This window comes from Poecilia mexicana, unplaced genomic scaffold (assembly GCF_051168715.1).
Source record: "Poecilia mexicana isolate PSO_F unplaced genomic scaffold, ASM5116871v1 scaffold_9, whole genome shotgun sequence".
Taxonomy (NCBI): Eukaryota; Metazoa; Chordata; class Actinopteri; order Cyprinodontiformes; family Poeciliidae; genus Poecilia; species Poecilia mexicana.
The window spans coordinates 4,790,731-4,808,757 of record NW_028263378.1 but is presented as its reverse complement, the minus strand read 5'-3'; the positions used below and the strand labels follow the sequence as shown (position 1 = coordinate 4,808,757).

The 18,027-nt window shown below is 37.0% G+C and overlaps 1 protein-coding gene across 5 annotated transcripts in view; it reads right to left on the bottom strand.

Moving 5' to 3' along the window:
• Nucleotides 1–137: 137 nt before the first annotated feature.
• The window catches only part of LOC106933326 (ral guanine nucleotide dissociation stimulator), a 50,096-nt gene continuing 32,206 nt past the window's right edge, over nucleotides 138–18,027 (bottom strand). For 3 of the 5 annotated variants that reach the window (XM_015012531.2, XM_015012523.2, XM_015012497.2), the window contains exons 3-18: nucleotides 17,108–17,182; nucleotides 15,546–15,739; nucleotides 15,266–15,390; nucleotides 13,881–14,096; nucleotides 13,513–13,616; nucleotides 13,353–13,437; nucleotides 9,296–9,373; nucleotides 8,521–8,607; nucleotides 8,275–8,307; nucleotides 8,072–8,193; nucleotides 7,300–7,395; nucleotides 6,996–7,200; nucleotides 6,704–6,778; nucleotides 5,912–6,190; nucleotides 4,839–4,953; nucleotides 138–3,825 (exon numbers count right to left, since the gene is read on the bottom strand). In XM_015012531.2, the coding sequence (XP_014868017.1) occupies nucleotides 3,650–3,825; nucleotides 4,839–4,953; nucleotides 5,912–6,190; nucleotides 6,704–6,778; nucleotides 6,996–7,200; nucleotides 7,300–7,395; nucleotides 8,072–8,193; nucleotides 8,275–8,307; nucleotides 8,521–8,607; nucleotides 9,296–9,373; nucleotides 13,353–13,437; nucleotides 13,513–13,616; nucleotides 13,881–14,096; nucleotides 15,266–15,390; nucleotides 15,546–15,739; nucleotides 17,108–17,182 (2,065 nt within the window). In that variant the 3' untranslated portion in view covers nucleotides 138–3,649. The remainder of the gene's footprint in view (nucleotides 3,826–4,838; nucleotides 4,954–5,911; nucleotides 6,191–6,703; nucleotides 6,779–6,995; nucleotides 7,201–7,299; nucleotides 7,396–8,071; nucleotides 8,194–8,274; nucleotides 8,308–8,520; nucleotides 8,608–9,295; nucleotides 9,374–13,352; nucleotides 13,438–13,512; nucleotides 13,617–13,880; nucleotides 14,097–15,265; nucleotides 15,391–15,545; nucleotides 15,740–17,107; nucleotides 17,183–18,027) is intronic. The other 2 variants (XM_015012513.2, XM_015012506.2) reach the window with 2 other exon arrangements.

Below are 18,027 nucleotides of genomic sequence, written 5' to 3'. Positions count from 1 at the left end.
CTAATTGAAAATATTTTGAGCAAAGATGGTTTAAATGAACTGTTAGTAAACGTTTCAAGCTCATTTACTCAGTTAAGTCCTAAAAAGATTACGTAAATGTGTAAAAAAATAAAATAAAAACCAGAGACGCCAAAATGTTATTTTAACTTTACAAACTTAATGTTTATTCGTATATACATGAATATATTAATCTATAACCAAGAGAGGAGAGAATGTACAATGCAAAACAAAATCTTTATATACAAATCAATAAATAAGACACAACCAAAAACAGTTTGTCAACACAAGGGCTTTTTGTTCATGAGAAAGAAAAAGTAAGACAAAGAAATTGCGATAAGAAAATCTTGAAATTCTTCAGTTAAAAGTGGAAAAATGGCACCAAGAAAAAAAAACAAAACAAAATTAACAAAAACAACCACATCACACCTGTTTCAATTGTTTTTATCCATCTTCATGTAAAACTGAGTCATTATCTTTATTTTTTATTTTTTTGTTTTCAAACTCGCATAGAATCACAAAATTCATTTTTAACAAGGGCAACGACAACACACACACACACACACACACACACACACACACACACACACACACACACACACACACACACACACACACACACACACACACACACACACACACACACACACACACACACACACACACACACACACACGGTCCATCCACGGTCGGAAACACTCGGACGCTTTCTGGGAAGAACTGCTGCAGAAACAGAATCTCAAATTGTTTGAGGAGAATTTAGGAAGAAGTCTAGAAGTTTTTGGTTTATTTTCAGTTAAGTGCTGAAAATAAACAAGAAAATCTGCTTTTCTTCCCTCTTTCAGTTAAAATCAGGGCTTTTTCATCAAGTTATCAACAAAATGAAGAATAATTTACAGTTCTTTTTATTGACAAACTATTTTTGGATAATTTTTCCTGAAACTTGAATTTTTTTTTTAACTAAGTCCATGTTTAAAACCTTTTAACTTTTAGCTATAACTTTTTGATTTAATTCTAAAGGGAGGCATTTACAAAAGTGCCACAATTCACACAATTCAATATACATTTCTTAACGCTTTTAGGTTTCTTCATCTGACCTGGTTTGTTCATTTAGAGTAAATTAAACAAATAATGACTTAAAAATATAAAATTCCTGCTGGATAAATTCCCTAAAGTTCAGTTTCTGCATCAGTTTCAGCTTTCTTCAAGTTTCCCGGACAAACAAAGTGAAACTAAACGGGTCCAGACATGTTTTTTCCTCCTTAGTGTTCTCCCCCAACGTAAACAGTAAACACAAAAGCTGAATCATTTCTCCCTCCCGCTGTGACAACGAAAGGCAGACGCTTCCACGGTTTCCATTTTGTTTTTTGGCACACGGTGGGGTCGGGTGCTGCTGCCTTCACGGACAATACGAGCGAACGATCATCACGACAATAAACAGTTCACAGTGCCGATCGACGGGCGGAAGGGGGCAAAGGTCACAGTGTTTCACGACGACATCGAACGCATCCCGCCTGCCGCTCATCAACGTATTGCTTCTGCAGTGTGTTTGTTAGTGAATTTGTTAACGTTGACGGTGCACAAAAATAGCCGACAAAAAAGGCAGGACAAACTGGACTTAGTGTTCTCTCGGGATTTTTAGTGCTTTACTACAATTCCCAGAATGCTTGGCACCAAATTAAAACAGTGCAGATGTGGTGGAAAGAGATGTTTTAGGGGTTATAGAACAACAAAAACTGAAAAAAACAACAACGCGGTTTTCATAGGAGGAAAACACAAAAAAGAAGAGCGTCAGTTTGGATTTGTCCGTCACCGTCGCTCCTCTTGAATTCACATTCATCTAACGGCTGAAACGTTGCATCGTTTTGAGGTTTCCGTACATGGAAATACAGCGATTCATCTGGATTCAGAGAAACCGAAGCTTTAATCCTGCAGGATAAATCTGCAGCACATTTGGAAAGTTGTCGCTGAACGGATATGAAAGTTTGAGCCGCCATGTTGGAAGAAATAAAACAAAACCTGGGCAATGTTTGAGGATTCGCAGGACAAAAAAAACCTGATCATCTTTAGTTAATGTAAGATATGTTGATGTTTCTCCAGGGTTTTCGCACCAATTTGGATTATTCAGATCATTAATATCAAGATGAATAAATTATGCAAACTTTAGATCCACATTAAAAAATTTTTTTGAAATATAACATATCTTTTCTCTTTTGCTGACCTTATTAAATCATTAAAGTTGTTAGAATATTGGAAATTAGAACAGAAATCTTGAATGAAAATATTGAGGTAAATTTGGTTGCATTTCTTTTCTTTAACACATTTTTTTCATATTTTTTCCCCTATTTTTAAGTTTGCCCAAAATCATTTAACTTTTCTGTAGATTTCACTGTAACGGAAGCATTTCGTATGGAAGGCCAAAAGTGCCACAATTCAATAAATGAAAAAGGTGTTAAATATTTAGATATGACTATTTAAGTACAAGTAGAAATATAAATGTTAAAATTAAGAAAACTGATCTCTTCAGTAATTAAATGACCAAATTTTTGAAATTACTAAACTTTTTAATACAATTATTTTATAGTTCTGATTCAGCCAGACCAGTTGGTGGAGCTAAAAAGGCCATAGACAAGCTGGTTATGGGTCTATTTGACAGGTCACAGTGGATTGACTCAATAAAATAATAAAATAGACTTCTTTATATTTTAAGTGATTAAGCGTTAAAATATGTTCTCTATTTATTTACTTATTTTTGACATTTCTGGCTTTCTATAATTTCAAACTTGTTTATTTTTATTTCAGTCCAAATTCACTTTTTTAAAGCTGGTGTTTCTGGTTATTTTTTTCCAACATGGCGCCTCATGGTGGTCTGGATGAGGAAGAAAGGGAAATTGTGAAGAAACAGCACCGTATCCGAGGTGCAAAAAAAACAAACAGAAAGCAAAATAAAAACATTAAAAAGTGTTGATATCATGAGTCTATTAACAAAAATCACAGGGTCCTTTTTCAGAACAATATACTGCACAGACTGGGTTGTTCATATTTACACTCTGTTCAGTCTGTGTGAAGTGTGATCGCTCTGCAGCGGCCTCCACCATGTAGTGGTTATGATCCGGTAATAAAAGACGGAAACAGAGGCGTGGGATTCATGGCTGTGTTCACTGGATTTTGACACCATTTTCTCTTTTTTGTGAACACTGCAGCGTTCAGACGAGCGTCTTTTCCTCCACGTTCTGCTGTAAAATCCCGACCGAATCTCTCTATAAGTGATCCGACGGTTCTGGGAAGATGGCAAAAAAGTCTGATCCCAGGATTAAAAAGTGAAGGTGCAAAGATTCCCCTCGCCAACGCTGAGATGTAAACGCTTGTAAACAAAATGTGACGCATCAGGAGGTTCGAATGTTTCATCTGAACCAGGTGGAGGGTGATGAAGAGTCCAAGTATCGTCCAAAGCGAAGGTTCTTTTTCCCCCTTCTACTTTCCTGAGTTTGCAGCTTTCATGAAAACAAACTCAGATTTTTTAAGGAGGGTCCTGAATTAGCAACACACCCGGTTAAGTGCTAAAGTGCCACAGAAAGGTCCCGTCTCTGCCTCTATCCAAACCAAAACCTGGACGCTTCGGGTCGGGTCGGTTCGTCTCTCCTGAAGAGTCTCAGAAAATCCCTTTGGCGATCTTCAGTCCCTTCTGTTTCATGCGAGGCAGCGTCGAACTGGCTACGTTCTTGGCCCGCACTGGCCGTGCCGAGCCGCGCTTCTTCAGCACAAAGTCGTAGTTGGCAGTGGAGTTCATGGCGTAGAAGACATTGGCGTTGTCCGGGATCCGGAGCTCTGCAGAACGAAGGGAAACAGAGGAATGTCAGATTTCAAAGCCTCGTTTGTTGGATTATTTTTATTGGGCTGGTTCTGGAGTAATCTGTAAATCCCAATAAAACTAAAAAAGTCTAGTGTTTGGAAACTCAAATCCAGAACTTAATGATACATGCAAAAAAAAAAGCTGGCCAGCTGGCAAAGGTGTGTTAGCAGCTAGCTAGCAGTAGTCACAGATGGCAATGAAGAAGTCTGATTGTGACTGAGGTGTTTGCCTGACAGAAAAGTCCCGCAACAAAATAAAAAAGAATGTACAAGATTAAATAGGCAAAATTTAAGATCTGTGATTAACATACTAAAGGCCATCTTACTTTTTAGAAATTTAAGTTATTTTAAGGCCTTAATTTAAATGTATGAATTTAAGACTTTTTAAGGGGAAGATAAGTGCACTAAATGTTTTCAAAGTTAGCAAAAGGGCTAAGCTAAAAATTAGCTCTGATATTAGCTTCTGGTTACTTTCACAGGATTGTTCTGGTTTTACCCCCATCTTCTCATCGACCAGATTCCTTCTTACAAATAAAGAAAAGCATCTCCTGCAGCATGATGCTCCCATCACTATGTGTCATTTTGGGGACAGAATATTCAAAGTAACGTATAGTTTTATTACAAGTACTTCCTGAGTTGGGAAAACATGATTGCTTAGACTTTGCTCAATTACATTTACAATCAATCATAACTACAAGAGCGAAAAATCATTTTGGTCAGTTGTTATTTTCTGTTTAAGCTTTAATCTGCTGCCACTGTGACTAAGAACTATTACATCTTTAAACTGTTTCCGGAAATCACTTAAACAATGATTACTAGATAATTTGAATTATTTTTAAATTAACTTTTTATATGTAATTATTTTCTTACAGACGTGACTTTATTTTTACTACGAATGTTTATTGTAAATTACACTATTTTTAGCCACACATTGAAACCGTCATGTGTGTTTTAAATCTTATTTGTCAGCATTTCTGAAACCTGCTCACCTTTGTCCTCTGAGATCTTCTGCATCAGCTCGTAGTCCTCGGTTTTCTCCCGCTCCAGGTTGTGTTTGATCATCGCCTTCCTGATCACCGCCGGAGTTTTGTCTTGACTCGTCACCTGAAAACACATCAAGCGTTTATTACTCCGAAAACCCGACTTCTACACCAGATAAACCCAAACTTTTCCACGCCACGGCCCCCAAAAACGGCGTCTGGCCGAGGAACCCCTTTGAAAACCCACAGACTATGTCACAAAATAATTACTACATTGTTCATCATAAATGTTGCCTCACACATTCTCATTTTTGTTGGAAAATTGGATCAGGCAACTTATGTCTATAAATCTGATGTTGAATATATTACCAGATAAAATTTTCCGTCACAATCCTCTCTTTTTATATATAATGTATAACAGTATATATTTTATTTAATCTCCAGTTTTCTTTTCAGAAGGTTTTCACACTTGCTTGACAGGAAAGCAACTTGATAAATCTAACTGGTACCCAATCAGACAATGAGCGCAGCAAATAACATTTTCCTGAATTTCTTCCCCTCTGTGGAACAATAGAGGATTTTTATATCCACCATCTCCATTTTCAATAAGTTATTTGAACTTATTTTTTTATAATAATAATGGAAAAACTGCAGAAAAGGATTAGGATTACTTAGAATTCTGGAAAAAAAAGTAATAAATTCTGGAACAGAATGTCAATATTCTGATAATTTTGAGAAAAAAGTTGGAATTCTGAGAAAATGTTAACATTTTGAGAAAAAGTAAAAAATCTGAGAAAAAAGTCAAAATTCTGGGAAACAGTCAGAATTATGCTTTATTTTCAGCGGCCCTAATCTTCTTCCATAAAAAACAGGTTACATTTATGAAAAATTTCAAATTTATGATTTAAAAATATATTGAATTTTTTTTCCTTTTACTCCATTTTTTCCCCTCATCTTCCCTTCAACCTTCTGAGGTCCTCCTACGACACCTGTTGGTCCCCCAGCGACCCTCGCTCCCCCTATTTGAAAACCACTGAGATGAACAACAGATTCCCACGCTCTCTCCCTCTCTTTGGTCTCACCAGGATGCTCTTGTACATGTTGCCGTTCTCCACGTCCAGCGAGACTCGGATGATGCAGCAGTCGTCCACCTGCTGGTTGTAGAGCGGCAGCGACAGCGTCGAGTAGTTGGACACGGCCGACACCGAGCGTTTGTGCGAGCGCGAGGCGGACAGTGGCGTGGAGGAGGAGACGGAGGACGAGGAGGTGCTGCTGGAGCCTGAGGCAGAGCCAGAGCTAGATCCCATCCCCGACGTGTCCAGGGAGGACAGAGACGTGCATTCCCAGAACTGAGGGGGACACTGCACAAGTGTTACTGACTTTAGTGACAAAATGTTTCTCTGATGCAACAATATTAGGGCTGAGACAATTAATCAGATAAAATTTTCATGTAAAAATATATTAATATAAAATTACATTTCAGATATTTATTTTATAACCAAACACGTAAAAAAGTTTCATTTCTACACAAACTAAACAAAATTCAGTCTTTCAGATATTAGAAATATAAAAAATTTGAACAACTCATCTTACCAAGTATTTTTGGTCTAGTTTCTAGTGAAAATATCTTATTACCCTTGAAATTAGACTAAATTAACTTACAAGTACATTTTCATTAAGATAGAAGAGCTTGTTTTAAGTCAATAGCTCCTTCATATTGATTTTAAAAGTTCTTATTCCATTGGAAGATTGTTTCACTAATAAGACATCTGTCCCATATTATAAGTGCCAATGCCATATTATAAGTGCCAATGGAATAACAACTTTTTTTGACGAGTGTAGATGAATTGAAGAACAAAACATTAAAGCATTACCGTTGAGGTCGTGTCTGCAGATGGAGCTTCTCTCCCCAAAGCAGACACGGTGAGTTTCACCGACGGAGTCGACGTCTGAAAACGAGAACAAAAACAGGATGAAAGCCGTTTTAAAGGGCAGGTTTCACACGTTTTCCAGCCATGTAGTGCCATTTTATAACTTAATTAAGCAACTATGTTACCATCAGTTCTAAAAATGCTGTATATGACTTAAAAAACCACCATAAACCTGGGCCTCTGTCTCTTTCTGAAACTCTGCCTGTGCACATAACACTTCAAATATTTCCCTCACCTTCCTCTCGTGTCCCTCTGGTGAATCCGACAGGAAGCTGGTGTTCACGTCCTCCAGGTCGGAGCCGCTGGAGCTGACGGACGTGACGCTGAGGGCGTCGCCGCTGTCCCCACCACCCCCCTGGTACGGCCTGTAGTGGGAGTGATCGAACGACTTTGAATGGGAGCTGGCGCCGCCGCTGCAGCCGGCCTCTGTCAGCTGCCGGCTGGACACAGAACAGGAACAGGAAGTGGAAGAATAAGTCTCCAGGAAGACACAAACAACTGATGGAGAAAAATCTGAAGAAGAGCTGAGTGTGACTGACTCGCTCCATCGTTTCATGATCCCGCCGTTCTTCTTGGCTCTGAGCGTGTTGCTGGCCGACTCTGACAGAGGCTCGATCTCACAGGACAGATTATAGCTGCAGAAAAGAAAATTAACACCAAAAGTCAGCTTGTTTACACATTTTGGGATTAGGATTTAGTTAAACCCTGGAAAGATATAAAGGCTAAAACAAGCTTAGAGACATAATGAGACTAGAACTGCAGCTAACAGTTATTTTAGTAATCTCATGAAGGTTTGTCATTTAATCACTCAGGTCTTTTTAGTACAACATTAGAAATACATTAAAAATGCAAATAAACAAATAGTTTTCAAATAAAACGGTACAACTTTACAATGAGGCTCCCTTTGCAGATGGATGTGTTATCTATTCGTCTATAAACACTTTGTAAAACTGTTTATTATGCATTAATTAAGGATGAAAAAGCAACTATATGCTAAAAAACTGTTTACAAATGCTTATTGTGCTTACAAGGTGGTCTGAAAAGTTTAGTATAATAACTAAATAAAATACAGATAAACAGATGTTTCCATATGGGAAATAGCCCTCATGTTTTACAAACTACTTAACATTTAAAGTTTATTTGCAAGTTAAAAAGTGTTAAATTTGTGTTAATTTTTATGATTATTAGGGTTTCAAACTGTGGATGCAAACACCATTAAATCTACAGAAAACTATTTGATCTGGAGAAACTTAGGATCATCATGCACAGATGTTTTATTTAAAAAAGAATAATATTTGATAAGTTAACAACCTTTCTGCCTCGCTGAGTTTCTCCACGGCTGCAAACCACTCTCTGAAGTGGCTTTCCTGAGTGAAGCTGTAGTTGTTGGAGGCCAACTGGAGAAGTTTGATCTGAGCGATCACCTCAAACTCCTGCAAAATACAAAAGAATCCAGCGATTTAAAAATTATTTTTAATCCATCAGAAGCTTTGAAACAGTAAAAACAAATTTACCTTTCTCCTCTTCTCAAAGTTAATCAGACCACCCTGAAAAAACAAACAAAACAGGGGAATAAAAACATCAGCAACGTCAGAAAATGAAACAGGAGTTTAAATTTATTTTGGTGCCATTTTTTCATCCTGCAACAATGACTTATTCTTTGTCTTTCCACAAAAACATGCCGTAAATTCAAAACTCAGAAGTCAGCACCTAAAGAATGCATGGGAGAATATACAAACAGAAAAAACAAAATGGCTGACCTCTGTGTAATCCTTCATGGCAGTGTCCATCATCACCAGGTCCGTTAGGAATGTTCCCAAATAAGGAATGGTCCCCTGCATGACTCCCTGTTCACAGAGGGATAATTACTGACAGACTCAAACATGCAACACATAAATGATTTAAAGACTATCTACTGAAACATAACTGAATCATTAGAGACAAAAAAAACTCTTTTGCAAGTTTAGGGTACAGATAAGAAAATTAAAATAATTCATAATATTACAAGAATAAAGTTGAAAAAAAAAAAAATTCAGAACAATATGAGAATAAAGTTATATTATGAGGATACATTTACGACTTTATTCTTGTAATATTATGAATTTATTCTTGTAATTTTAAAAATTTGTTCTCATAATTTTGACGTCATTCTTTAATTATTATGAATTCATTCCAATAATTTTATGTACTTATTCTTCAACTTTGATTTATTCATTTATTCTTGAAATATGACTTTATCCTCATTTTACTGCAATTTTCTTGTATTATTTTGAATTTATTCTCATAATATTATGCCTTTATTCTTATTATTACTTTATTCTCATACAAGTTTATTCTCGTAATATGATTTCATTCTCATAATTTTATTGTTTTATACTTTGTATGTCCCTAATACGCTGCCATAAGATCTAGAGTGAAACAAGGAATCATCAGATGGGGCGCAGTACCGTCACCCACCACTAGATGGCACATGTAGTGTTTCTCTGTAATTTCTGAGGTTCATTAACAGCTTTTCTTCACTGAATCGGGTCTCACCAAGTCTCTCTGCTGCTGGTGTCTCCTTTGAGCTCGTTTGGGGTTGATTTCTAAAGTTGCAAACTTTGAGGTTCCCTCCTGCAGAAACAACATGTTCATGTTTTAGCAACTTTTCATTTGTTGGGAGTTTTCTAGATTTTAAAAGCAAAACATGCACAAACGTATACTCAAACACACATTTGCTCAGTTCACATTTATTTCAGTTCAGTCTGGTGCATTGGTCTCAATTACCACCTTTTTGAAGGACAATTTTGTTTAATAAGACAATTTTCTCATGTTATAAGCGAAATAATCTGCCAGTGGATCTAGAACTTCTCCATCAAAATTAGGGCTGAAACGATTCCTCGAATGATTCGAGTACCTCGATTACTAAAATTCCTCGAGGAAAATTTACCTGCCTCGAAGCTTCGTTAATTTATGTTTTATTAGTTAGCGCACCGTGTTCCGGCCGGGACTTCATTTGCGTTGCGCGGAGCTCTCACTTCCGCCTCTGAGTGGTTGACAAAAGCTAAGTCTCAGCGGCATAAAGTCCAATCTTCAAGATTGGCCGTGGGGATTTTATTGATTGATGATAATGCCCGACTTTTTATCGTTTTTGGGGAACCAATAAGCATCCTTAAAATGACTGGGGGAATGCCTGGAGTACGGCAGCATTTCTCCTCCGGGGCTGCTGGTTGAAAGCGAACGGCGGGAAGAGCGCTGAGGTGAGCGGATAGACTGAACAGGGCGGGCGGCTGAGTAGCTGATGCTTACCGTGTAAATGTAGCTTTACCGACGAACCGCACAATAAATTTCATATCCCGGTCTGAAGAAACGGGTGGCGGAGCGCATCGTACATGGCTGGTAGATGAGTTTCTGAGTGTGACCAGTGAAGGTGTCGTAAATATCCCGTATTGCTTCCCCCCGTGTTCGTCCCCCGGTCTAACGGTTCGTCAGTCCGCTGGTCTATTTCCTCCCCTCAACCCCATCTTACGTTCGTTCATTCGCCCTCTCCTCCCACTCCAGGCGGCATTTCCCGTATTTTCAAACCCAAAGCGTGACAGGTTAGGTGGCAAGGTGAGTTTAATTAATCTATTAAACTCACTGAAGATGAATACATAAACTAAAAGCTGGATTGTAGACATTTTTTATAAGCATATTTGTGAGCCTGCCTCTTTGTTATTAAATTCAATATAATTTCAGATTTTTCTATAACTTTTCTTCTGGTTAACTTAGAAAGTGAGTCATTATTGTTACAGGCTAGTTTTCTAAACTACAAAAAAGCAACTGTTAGGGATGCTCAAATATGAAAAATTGGACTGATATTGATATCTGATAGTAACACCGGTATTATGCCAGATTTACCAATATTTCATTTTATAATTTTTTTTATCCGATTACTCGATTAATCGTAAGAATAATCGATAGATTACTCGATTACTAAAATATTCGTTTACAACAGCCCTAATCAAAATTAAGAAATTATTGACTTAAAACTCCTGAATAGTTACTTATAAGTTAGTTTGTCTTATTTTACGTGTACTATAATATTTAAACTAGAAACTACACCAAAAATACTTGGTAAGAGTTTGTGTTTTTGCAGTGTTGAAATTCAAGTATTTTCAAGGATTTAAAGTGTTGCATGAAGCCTACTAATCAGGTCATGGAGTTAAAGGAAATAAACTAGTTCAGGGTTAGTTTATGAGACTGAAAAAAAAAAAGAAAGTCTGTTGACCCTTGGAAAGGAAAAACGGGAAGAAAAATTCCTGAGTGAGTCGCTGAGGCTCTGTTTATATGCAAAAGCAGCCTGGACAGAGGAGATAGAGAGAAAGGGAGGCGACGCCCTGAAGTCCGGCCATCAGCGGCGTTATCTACAGGGTTTCCTCCCTCTGACGTCAGCAGGGATTCCCTCACAGGAGGCCCTGCTTTAAGCTCTCAGGTTACACAAAAATGCGATCCTGAGTTCACGTCAGCTTTCCTGGAACTGCAGATTGTTGCTAAGAGGAAAGCTGTTCCAGATGTTCAAGCTGAAAAACATCTGCAGCAAAAACCCGATTCTGATTTTCACTGTGTCCAGCTGGGCAGCTTGGACCAAATAAAATGGACACAAACCTTACTTAAGACAATGGAAACCTGGATTTTATAAACTGCTGGTCAATATAAACATTTCACATCAGTATATATCAATAATTATTGACCAGTTTTTTGTTTTAAATATCTGACTTTTTCCGCTTTATACAAAGTTTTCACTCCACACTGTGTTTTTTTTAAAATTTTTAATCAGTTATTACAGTGGCGGAACTTTAAACTGCTGCTGTTGCAGTTACTCAACAGGCTGTTGCTAGGTAACCAAAAAATGAGTGGGTTGCTAGGTAACCAAAGAGAGAGTGAGTTAGTTGGTTCATTCCACCAGTGTAGCTTTTCTCTGCCTTTCTTAGGGCTGTTGAAATATGCAATAAATCAATTAATCGCACAATAATTGAGCGATTATTGTGCGATTAATTGCACAATAATTAATCGCACAATAACCCATTGATTGGGTTAATCCAATCCATGGATTGGATTAATCCAATCCATGGATTGGGTTAATCCAATCCATGGATTGGGTTAATCCAATCCATTGATTGGGTTAATCCAATTGGGTTAATCCAATCAATGGATTGAATTAACCCAATCCATTGATTGGATTAGTCAATGGATTAACCTTTCCATTGATTAACCCAATGGAAAGGTTAATCATTTCCATTTGTGCAACTTAATATTTTTCTCTTTTTCTCCCAAAAACAGGATGACAAAAGTCTTCAGTCTCAATTAGCCCTTTTTTCTGAAGGACAATTTTGACTTCATGATTCATTTTATTTAGTTGTTTCTATTGTTTTGTTTATTTATTTTGGAAATTTTAAATATCTTCCAGTTCTTGAGTTAAATGTTTATCGTTTATGGCATGAACCTCTGAGACAATTTATCATCTAGTAAAATTTCTTTCTGTGACAGGCCTGGCCTACATCTCCCAGAAAGCTGAGCGGCTCTGGATTGGAGTTAATTGAAATTATTGAATATTCTGTCAGATGTACTGATACTTATCAAATCTCTATCAGAATATATAATGTTACTGATTTATTGCACAGGCTTTTCTAGAAGTCTAAATTAAATAAAGAAAAGTAGTCTTGCCAGTTTTATTTAGACCAATAAACTAGAAACTATATTTACTGACAAAAAAAACTTGATAGAAATAGTTGAGTTTTATTTGGAATAAAGTAAAATTCAGCTGTTATTAAACTGCTAAATGGCATCAGGGAAGCCCAGATCCGACCCAGAACTTGGCTCAGATCTACAGGAACACCAACTGTTCTGCAGGATGTTCTCTTACAGCCACAGCAAAGTGACGAGGTCACATCCTGCTGCTATCTGCTCAGCTGTCGTTGGTCCAAGTTACGTAATGCGCACTGACTGTTTTATATGTCTAGGACAAAAACATGGAGCTCACGGGTTAGCTGTAATTTTAATGCTGAAATTAGACTTTATAATTTCATAATTTCAACCAACAACATTTAAAGGTGACCTCTTTGAGAAGCATTAGTGGAGCCTCCTGCACAACCAACAGAAATCCAGCAAGTGGTTTCTGGATGGTAAGTAAACAAGAAAACACTTGTCTTTTCCAGCAGCCACTGTACAATGCATACAGCAGCTGACGAAACGTGCAAGAGCTCAGCTTGGGTTGCTATCTGACGGGCAGAGCTCTGCTGGGGTTGCTAGGTAACGGGCATTCCAGAGGTTTTTGAAACGGCTCATTTTCACCAAAAGAAACTAAGAAACGACTGGGTGTTTTCTTCCAAAGTGCTTGTAATGGAATTATAAAAAAGTACAAAAGGTCAACTTTGCATTACAGGTAACCTCTAAAATATTGATGTAACACCAACAACATAGAAAACCCCCCACCAAATTCTGAATTGCCAGTGACACTTTTCAATTAATTTGGATTCATTTCTATGTAATTGTTAATTATTATTATTAATTATTATTTGTTTAATTTCTCTCAAGCATTTTTACTCTGTGGTGCTTAAAAGACGAGACTCACCTTCACCAGCAGCTCTCGACTCAAGGAATAGTTATTGTCGTCTGAGAAGATTTCGGAAAGCTCTCTGAAGGTTCTGACGCTTTCCCTGTGAACAGAAGCAGAAACCAGAGTCAGGAATCCCCTCAGGAAAGATCCGTCCAAGTCCAGAGTCCAAACCTACCGAGCCACTTCGTCCCAGGTCCTCTTCAGGCGGTGGATGGAGTTGCACTGCAGGGCAGAGAGGATCGCTCGCAAAGAGGAGAAGTTCTTCAGGATCCGACATTCCTGATGGGAACAATGATCCAGTGAGACAAATGGAAACAGCAACACTGAAGCAGCTTAACTGCTTAAAGTTAATCCTGTCACAATAAGCAATAAATCAATTAATGTCATGATAAATTAAAATGATAATTTCCATTTAGACAATTATTATTTTCTGAAATGCAGTTTTGGTCAACGGGTCTCTATAACCCATTTTAATTACTGTTGTTTTTGTTAGTTTATTTTGCATATCTGAAATGTTTTCCGGTTCTAGGCGGTGCGGCTCACCCGCGCCACATCGATCCACCTCTCGATGAGCCGGGCTCTCTGGTTGGGCTTCAGCGCTGGGTTGCTCAGGCAGGTGGTGATCACACAGTTGGTCACCGAGTTGAACTGGGCCACAGTGGCTCGGATGGTGGGAGCCAGGTGCTCCTTGCCCTTCTTGTCCCTCTGAGACCAAATGCCGCCCAGGCAGTGGTACGGCACCACCTTCTTGAACAGGTCCTGAGCAGACAGGAGGATACAGAGAAAAAAATGGGTTTAATCAGTTTTGCTTCTCATGTTATGAGATAAACCTTTATATTTTAATCTGAATAGCCGAAATGCAGAATAACTCAGAAATACTAATTTTTTCCACATTTTCAGAGTCATTACTAGCTTTATTCAACGTTCACAGTCTTTTTTTCTTATAGTGAAACCTAAGAAAGTTTCAATTCAGTATTATATTAATTTGTTCTCAGTGTAGAGGAATTTTAAAAATCAATATGTTTACCTAGTGGGTGATGAGAAAGGATTATTTGCATATACAATAATTTTACAAAAGAAGACATAGTTGATCTTTAATAACTCTTAATACTATAGGCTGAAATTGATAAATACCTGTTGCTTTTAAATATAAAATCAAATGCAGGTTTAAGCTGTTTTTCAGTTTTTGATGAAATACTTAACGTAGCAGTAATGTTTTTAGATCAATTTTTCTTATTGGGTTGAACAACATGTGCTTTTTCCCATCATTTTGCACAAATAACATCCAATTGAAGAAAAAAAACATTCAGCTTTTGTTGCAAAGGTTTTATGTTTTTCTTTATTTCATATCTTAAAGATGCTAAAATATAAAAAAAACGACAAGCAAACAAATCAAAAACAAGTTTTTTGTTTGTTTTTTTTAAAGGTCAGGTTATATTAGGACCTCTAAATGAGTTTAATTTATCTGGACTGAGGGGGAAAATGGCTCTTTGGGTTGTAAAGGCTGCAGGTATGTGAAGCTTTGCAAAGACACTCTATGATTATAAAAACCAGCAGAGGAAACTTTTACTGCTGTTCAGCTTCACACTCTGTCCCGGAACTGTTAATTACACAGTAAAATGTTTAAATAAACCAAGAAAACATACAGTACAAAACTAAAATAAAATTAAGCTATATATTTCCAAATAATATGTAATGGGTAATAATCAAATATTCCACCATAACACTGTCATTTGATTTTCAGGTGGGAAAAACAACCTAGAAAACCTTGAACTGTCTGTAAACGCACCTCCATTTGTAACTGAAATGAAGAACTATTTTCCCTCTTGGATCAGAAAGTTTCCATTAAAGTCAACAAAACTCCTGCACCTGATTTTCAGACGTCAACGTGAATAAATCTGCTGACGAGGGAAGGAAAACCCGCTCACCGCGTCCATGAGCGTGAACTGCTCCGCCACCATGATGGGGTCAAACGACAGGAAGCTGAAAGCAGGAAGCTCGTCCTCAAAGCCGCTCTCCTCCTGCGTGGCGAACGGGCAGCCAATGTGTTCCCCTGAACAAAAAAAACAGCAGAAAAATAACATTTTTTTAAAAAACGCTGCATCCATCTGAGCTTGTTCTAAGCCCTGCTCATCTAAAACTAATCTGCATCTGTTTTTATCATTTCAAATAAATAAATCCCTCTCTTCTCCTGTCCTGCCTTCATACCATCGGGATCGGGCTCACACTGCTGTCGGCGGTGGAAGTGGGCCAGCAGGTTGCGGGCGCGGCGCTCCAGGTCCGAGCCGGGGAAGTGGAGGTGGAGGTAGGCCAGGAGTTGGTGCAGACATTCGTAGTTCGGAGGGCTCCAGAAATCCTCGGAGTACTGGTCCAACCACGCGCCCAGGATGGACGAGACGGTGCTGAAACGCACAAGTAACGTCATTAAACAACAATCTGGTGACGGATTCACTGCAAAAACACAAAATATTACCAAATATTTCATTCTAGGTTAAACTGCAAATGTCTTCATACTTAAAATAAGGCAAAACTAACTTACAAGTAACTTTTTTACCAAAAGTAGGAGCTTGTTTTGAGTAAGTAATTCCTTAATATTGATTAAAAAGTTTCACTGGCAGATTAATTCTTTATTACATGGGGAAAATATTTTATTCCAGGTGAAATAATCTAAGGAATTACTTAGTTAAAACAAGCTCCTATAATTAGTTTTGTCTTTATTTAAAGTGTACTAAAGTATTTGCATTAGATATTTGCTTAGGAAAGTTTTGTGGTTTCTCAGGTGTATTTTTATAGATCCGATTTTTATCGATTTTTAATTTATTAATTTATTTTGGTCACTTTCTTTTCTAAAAAAAGAAATTACAAAAAATATTCTCAAAAAAATATTAGGGACAAGCCAAGAGAATTTCTGTTTAATTACGATAAAGTCTTATTATTAGCAAAAAAAAATGCAATTATACCAGGAAAAAAAGTGTTAAAAAGATGAGGGAAAGTTGTTTTAATGAGAAAAAAAATCATAATTTTACATTTTTTAAAATAGTTTTTATTAGTTTTCCTAATATTACAACTTTATTCTTGTATTATTTTGATTTAATCTTGTATTTTTTTCAACTTTATTGTCAAACTACTGTATTCTTGTAATGTTATGACTTTATTTTTGAAATAAAAGGAAAAAAGCATAACCCGACCTTTATATTTTGTTACAGAATAAACAGAAGCTGTAAAACATGTTTGTTAAACAAGATGGCCGCCTTACGCATGCTGACATCGCTCTGGACTGTGGAAACCCAAAAAATGCATTGGTGGAAAAAAATCCAGATTTCCAAAGACGTAAATCTTCAAAAACTAAACATTTGATTAATCAATAAACTTTACTTATCGCCCAACTCTACATTAAACGTCTGTCTGTATGAAATTAACAAATTTCTGCTGCTACAGACACGTTCTTCGGTCTAACCACTGGATTCCTGCATGCATCCGTTCAGCCGTGGTTTAAACTCCAAAAAGCCCACACTAGGAAATGAAAAGTGGGAAGAATGTGGAATGTGGGTTTTTCTCTGGACGTGTTACAATCAGCTGTTCATCAACTGCAGGCTCAGATCTAAACATCTAAAGTAAAAAAACTAGAGAATGTGTCCAGAACAAAGATAACAGAGACGACCTGTTTGGTGACAGTGGCCCTTCGTGATGAGTAGAGGTTTTGTCTCACTGATTATCAGTTAATTAACTGGGTTTTTAGTTGAATTTGAGCAGAAACAGTTGACACTCACTTTCTCAGCTCCGTGCAGTCGTCCTGGGAGACTCTGTGTGCAGAAGCTGCAGGAACGTTTTGGAGTTTGGCGTACCTGAAAGCACAAGAGACCAAGAAAATTGACATCTGTATATCAGGAACATTAAATGATATGGCTCATTTTCCAGACAACAAAAACATTAACTTATTGCCAAAACATGGCTGGGTGATTTTTGTTGTTTTTTTAAACCCAAACGAAAGTACAAAAATGTGCAAAAAAATTAATTTTGCATAAGTCCCCAAGTTTTAACAGTTTCCTACAGTGTTTTCACAGTGACCATTTGAGGGATAATTTGATATATAGCTTTCCATTATTTGATAATGGAAAGCTATTAGTCTTATTAATAAAGTAGGATTTATTGAAATGAATACTTTAAAATGTAAAGACATTGTCTAAAATACTGAAAACGATGTATAAAGCACTGAACAAAAGTCTTCCTTCTGGTTTTCACAAATTATTTAAATTAGTAGAGAGTATATTTACAAGGTTTGTTAATACTTGAACATGATAAAGAAAAAGTAAAGTAAAATCTAGATGTTATTGGTGTATAACTATGGAATGAACTAAAGGATGATTTCAAATTATGTGCTTTTTCAGTGAGTTTTAAAAGAACCTTAAAATGTAAAATTATAAAAGCTGTGCATATATGTAATGTGCAACCATGAATGCATGTAATGTGAGTATGTGTACTTGTTTACAGTAGATTTAGTCTGAATTAGAGCAGGGAAGTTTAAACTTGGAGATTGGTTTCAGTCCTTACTTTTATTGGTAAATTATTGGTTCGTTTTGTTTTCTAATTTGTAATGTTGTTAATTTACCAAGATAAGGTAAATCTGATCTAATTTAGATAAGTTTTTGTCTGCCTCTGGTTCCCTCCACTCCCCAGAAAAAGCGGGTAT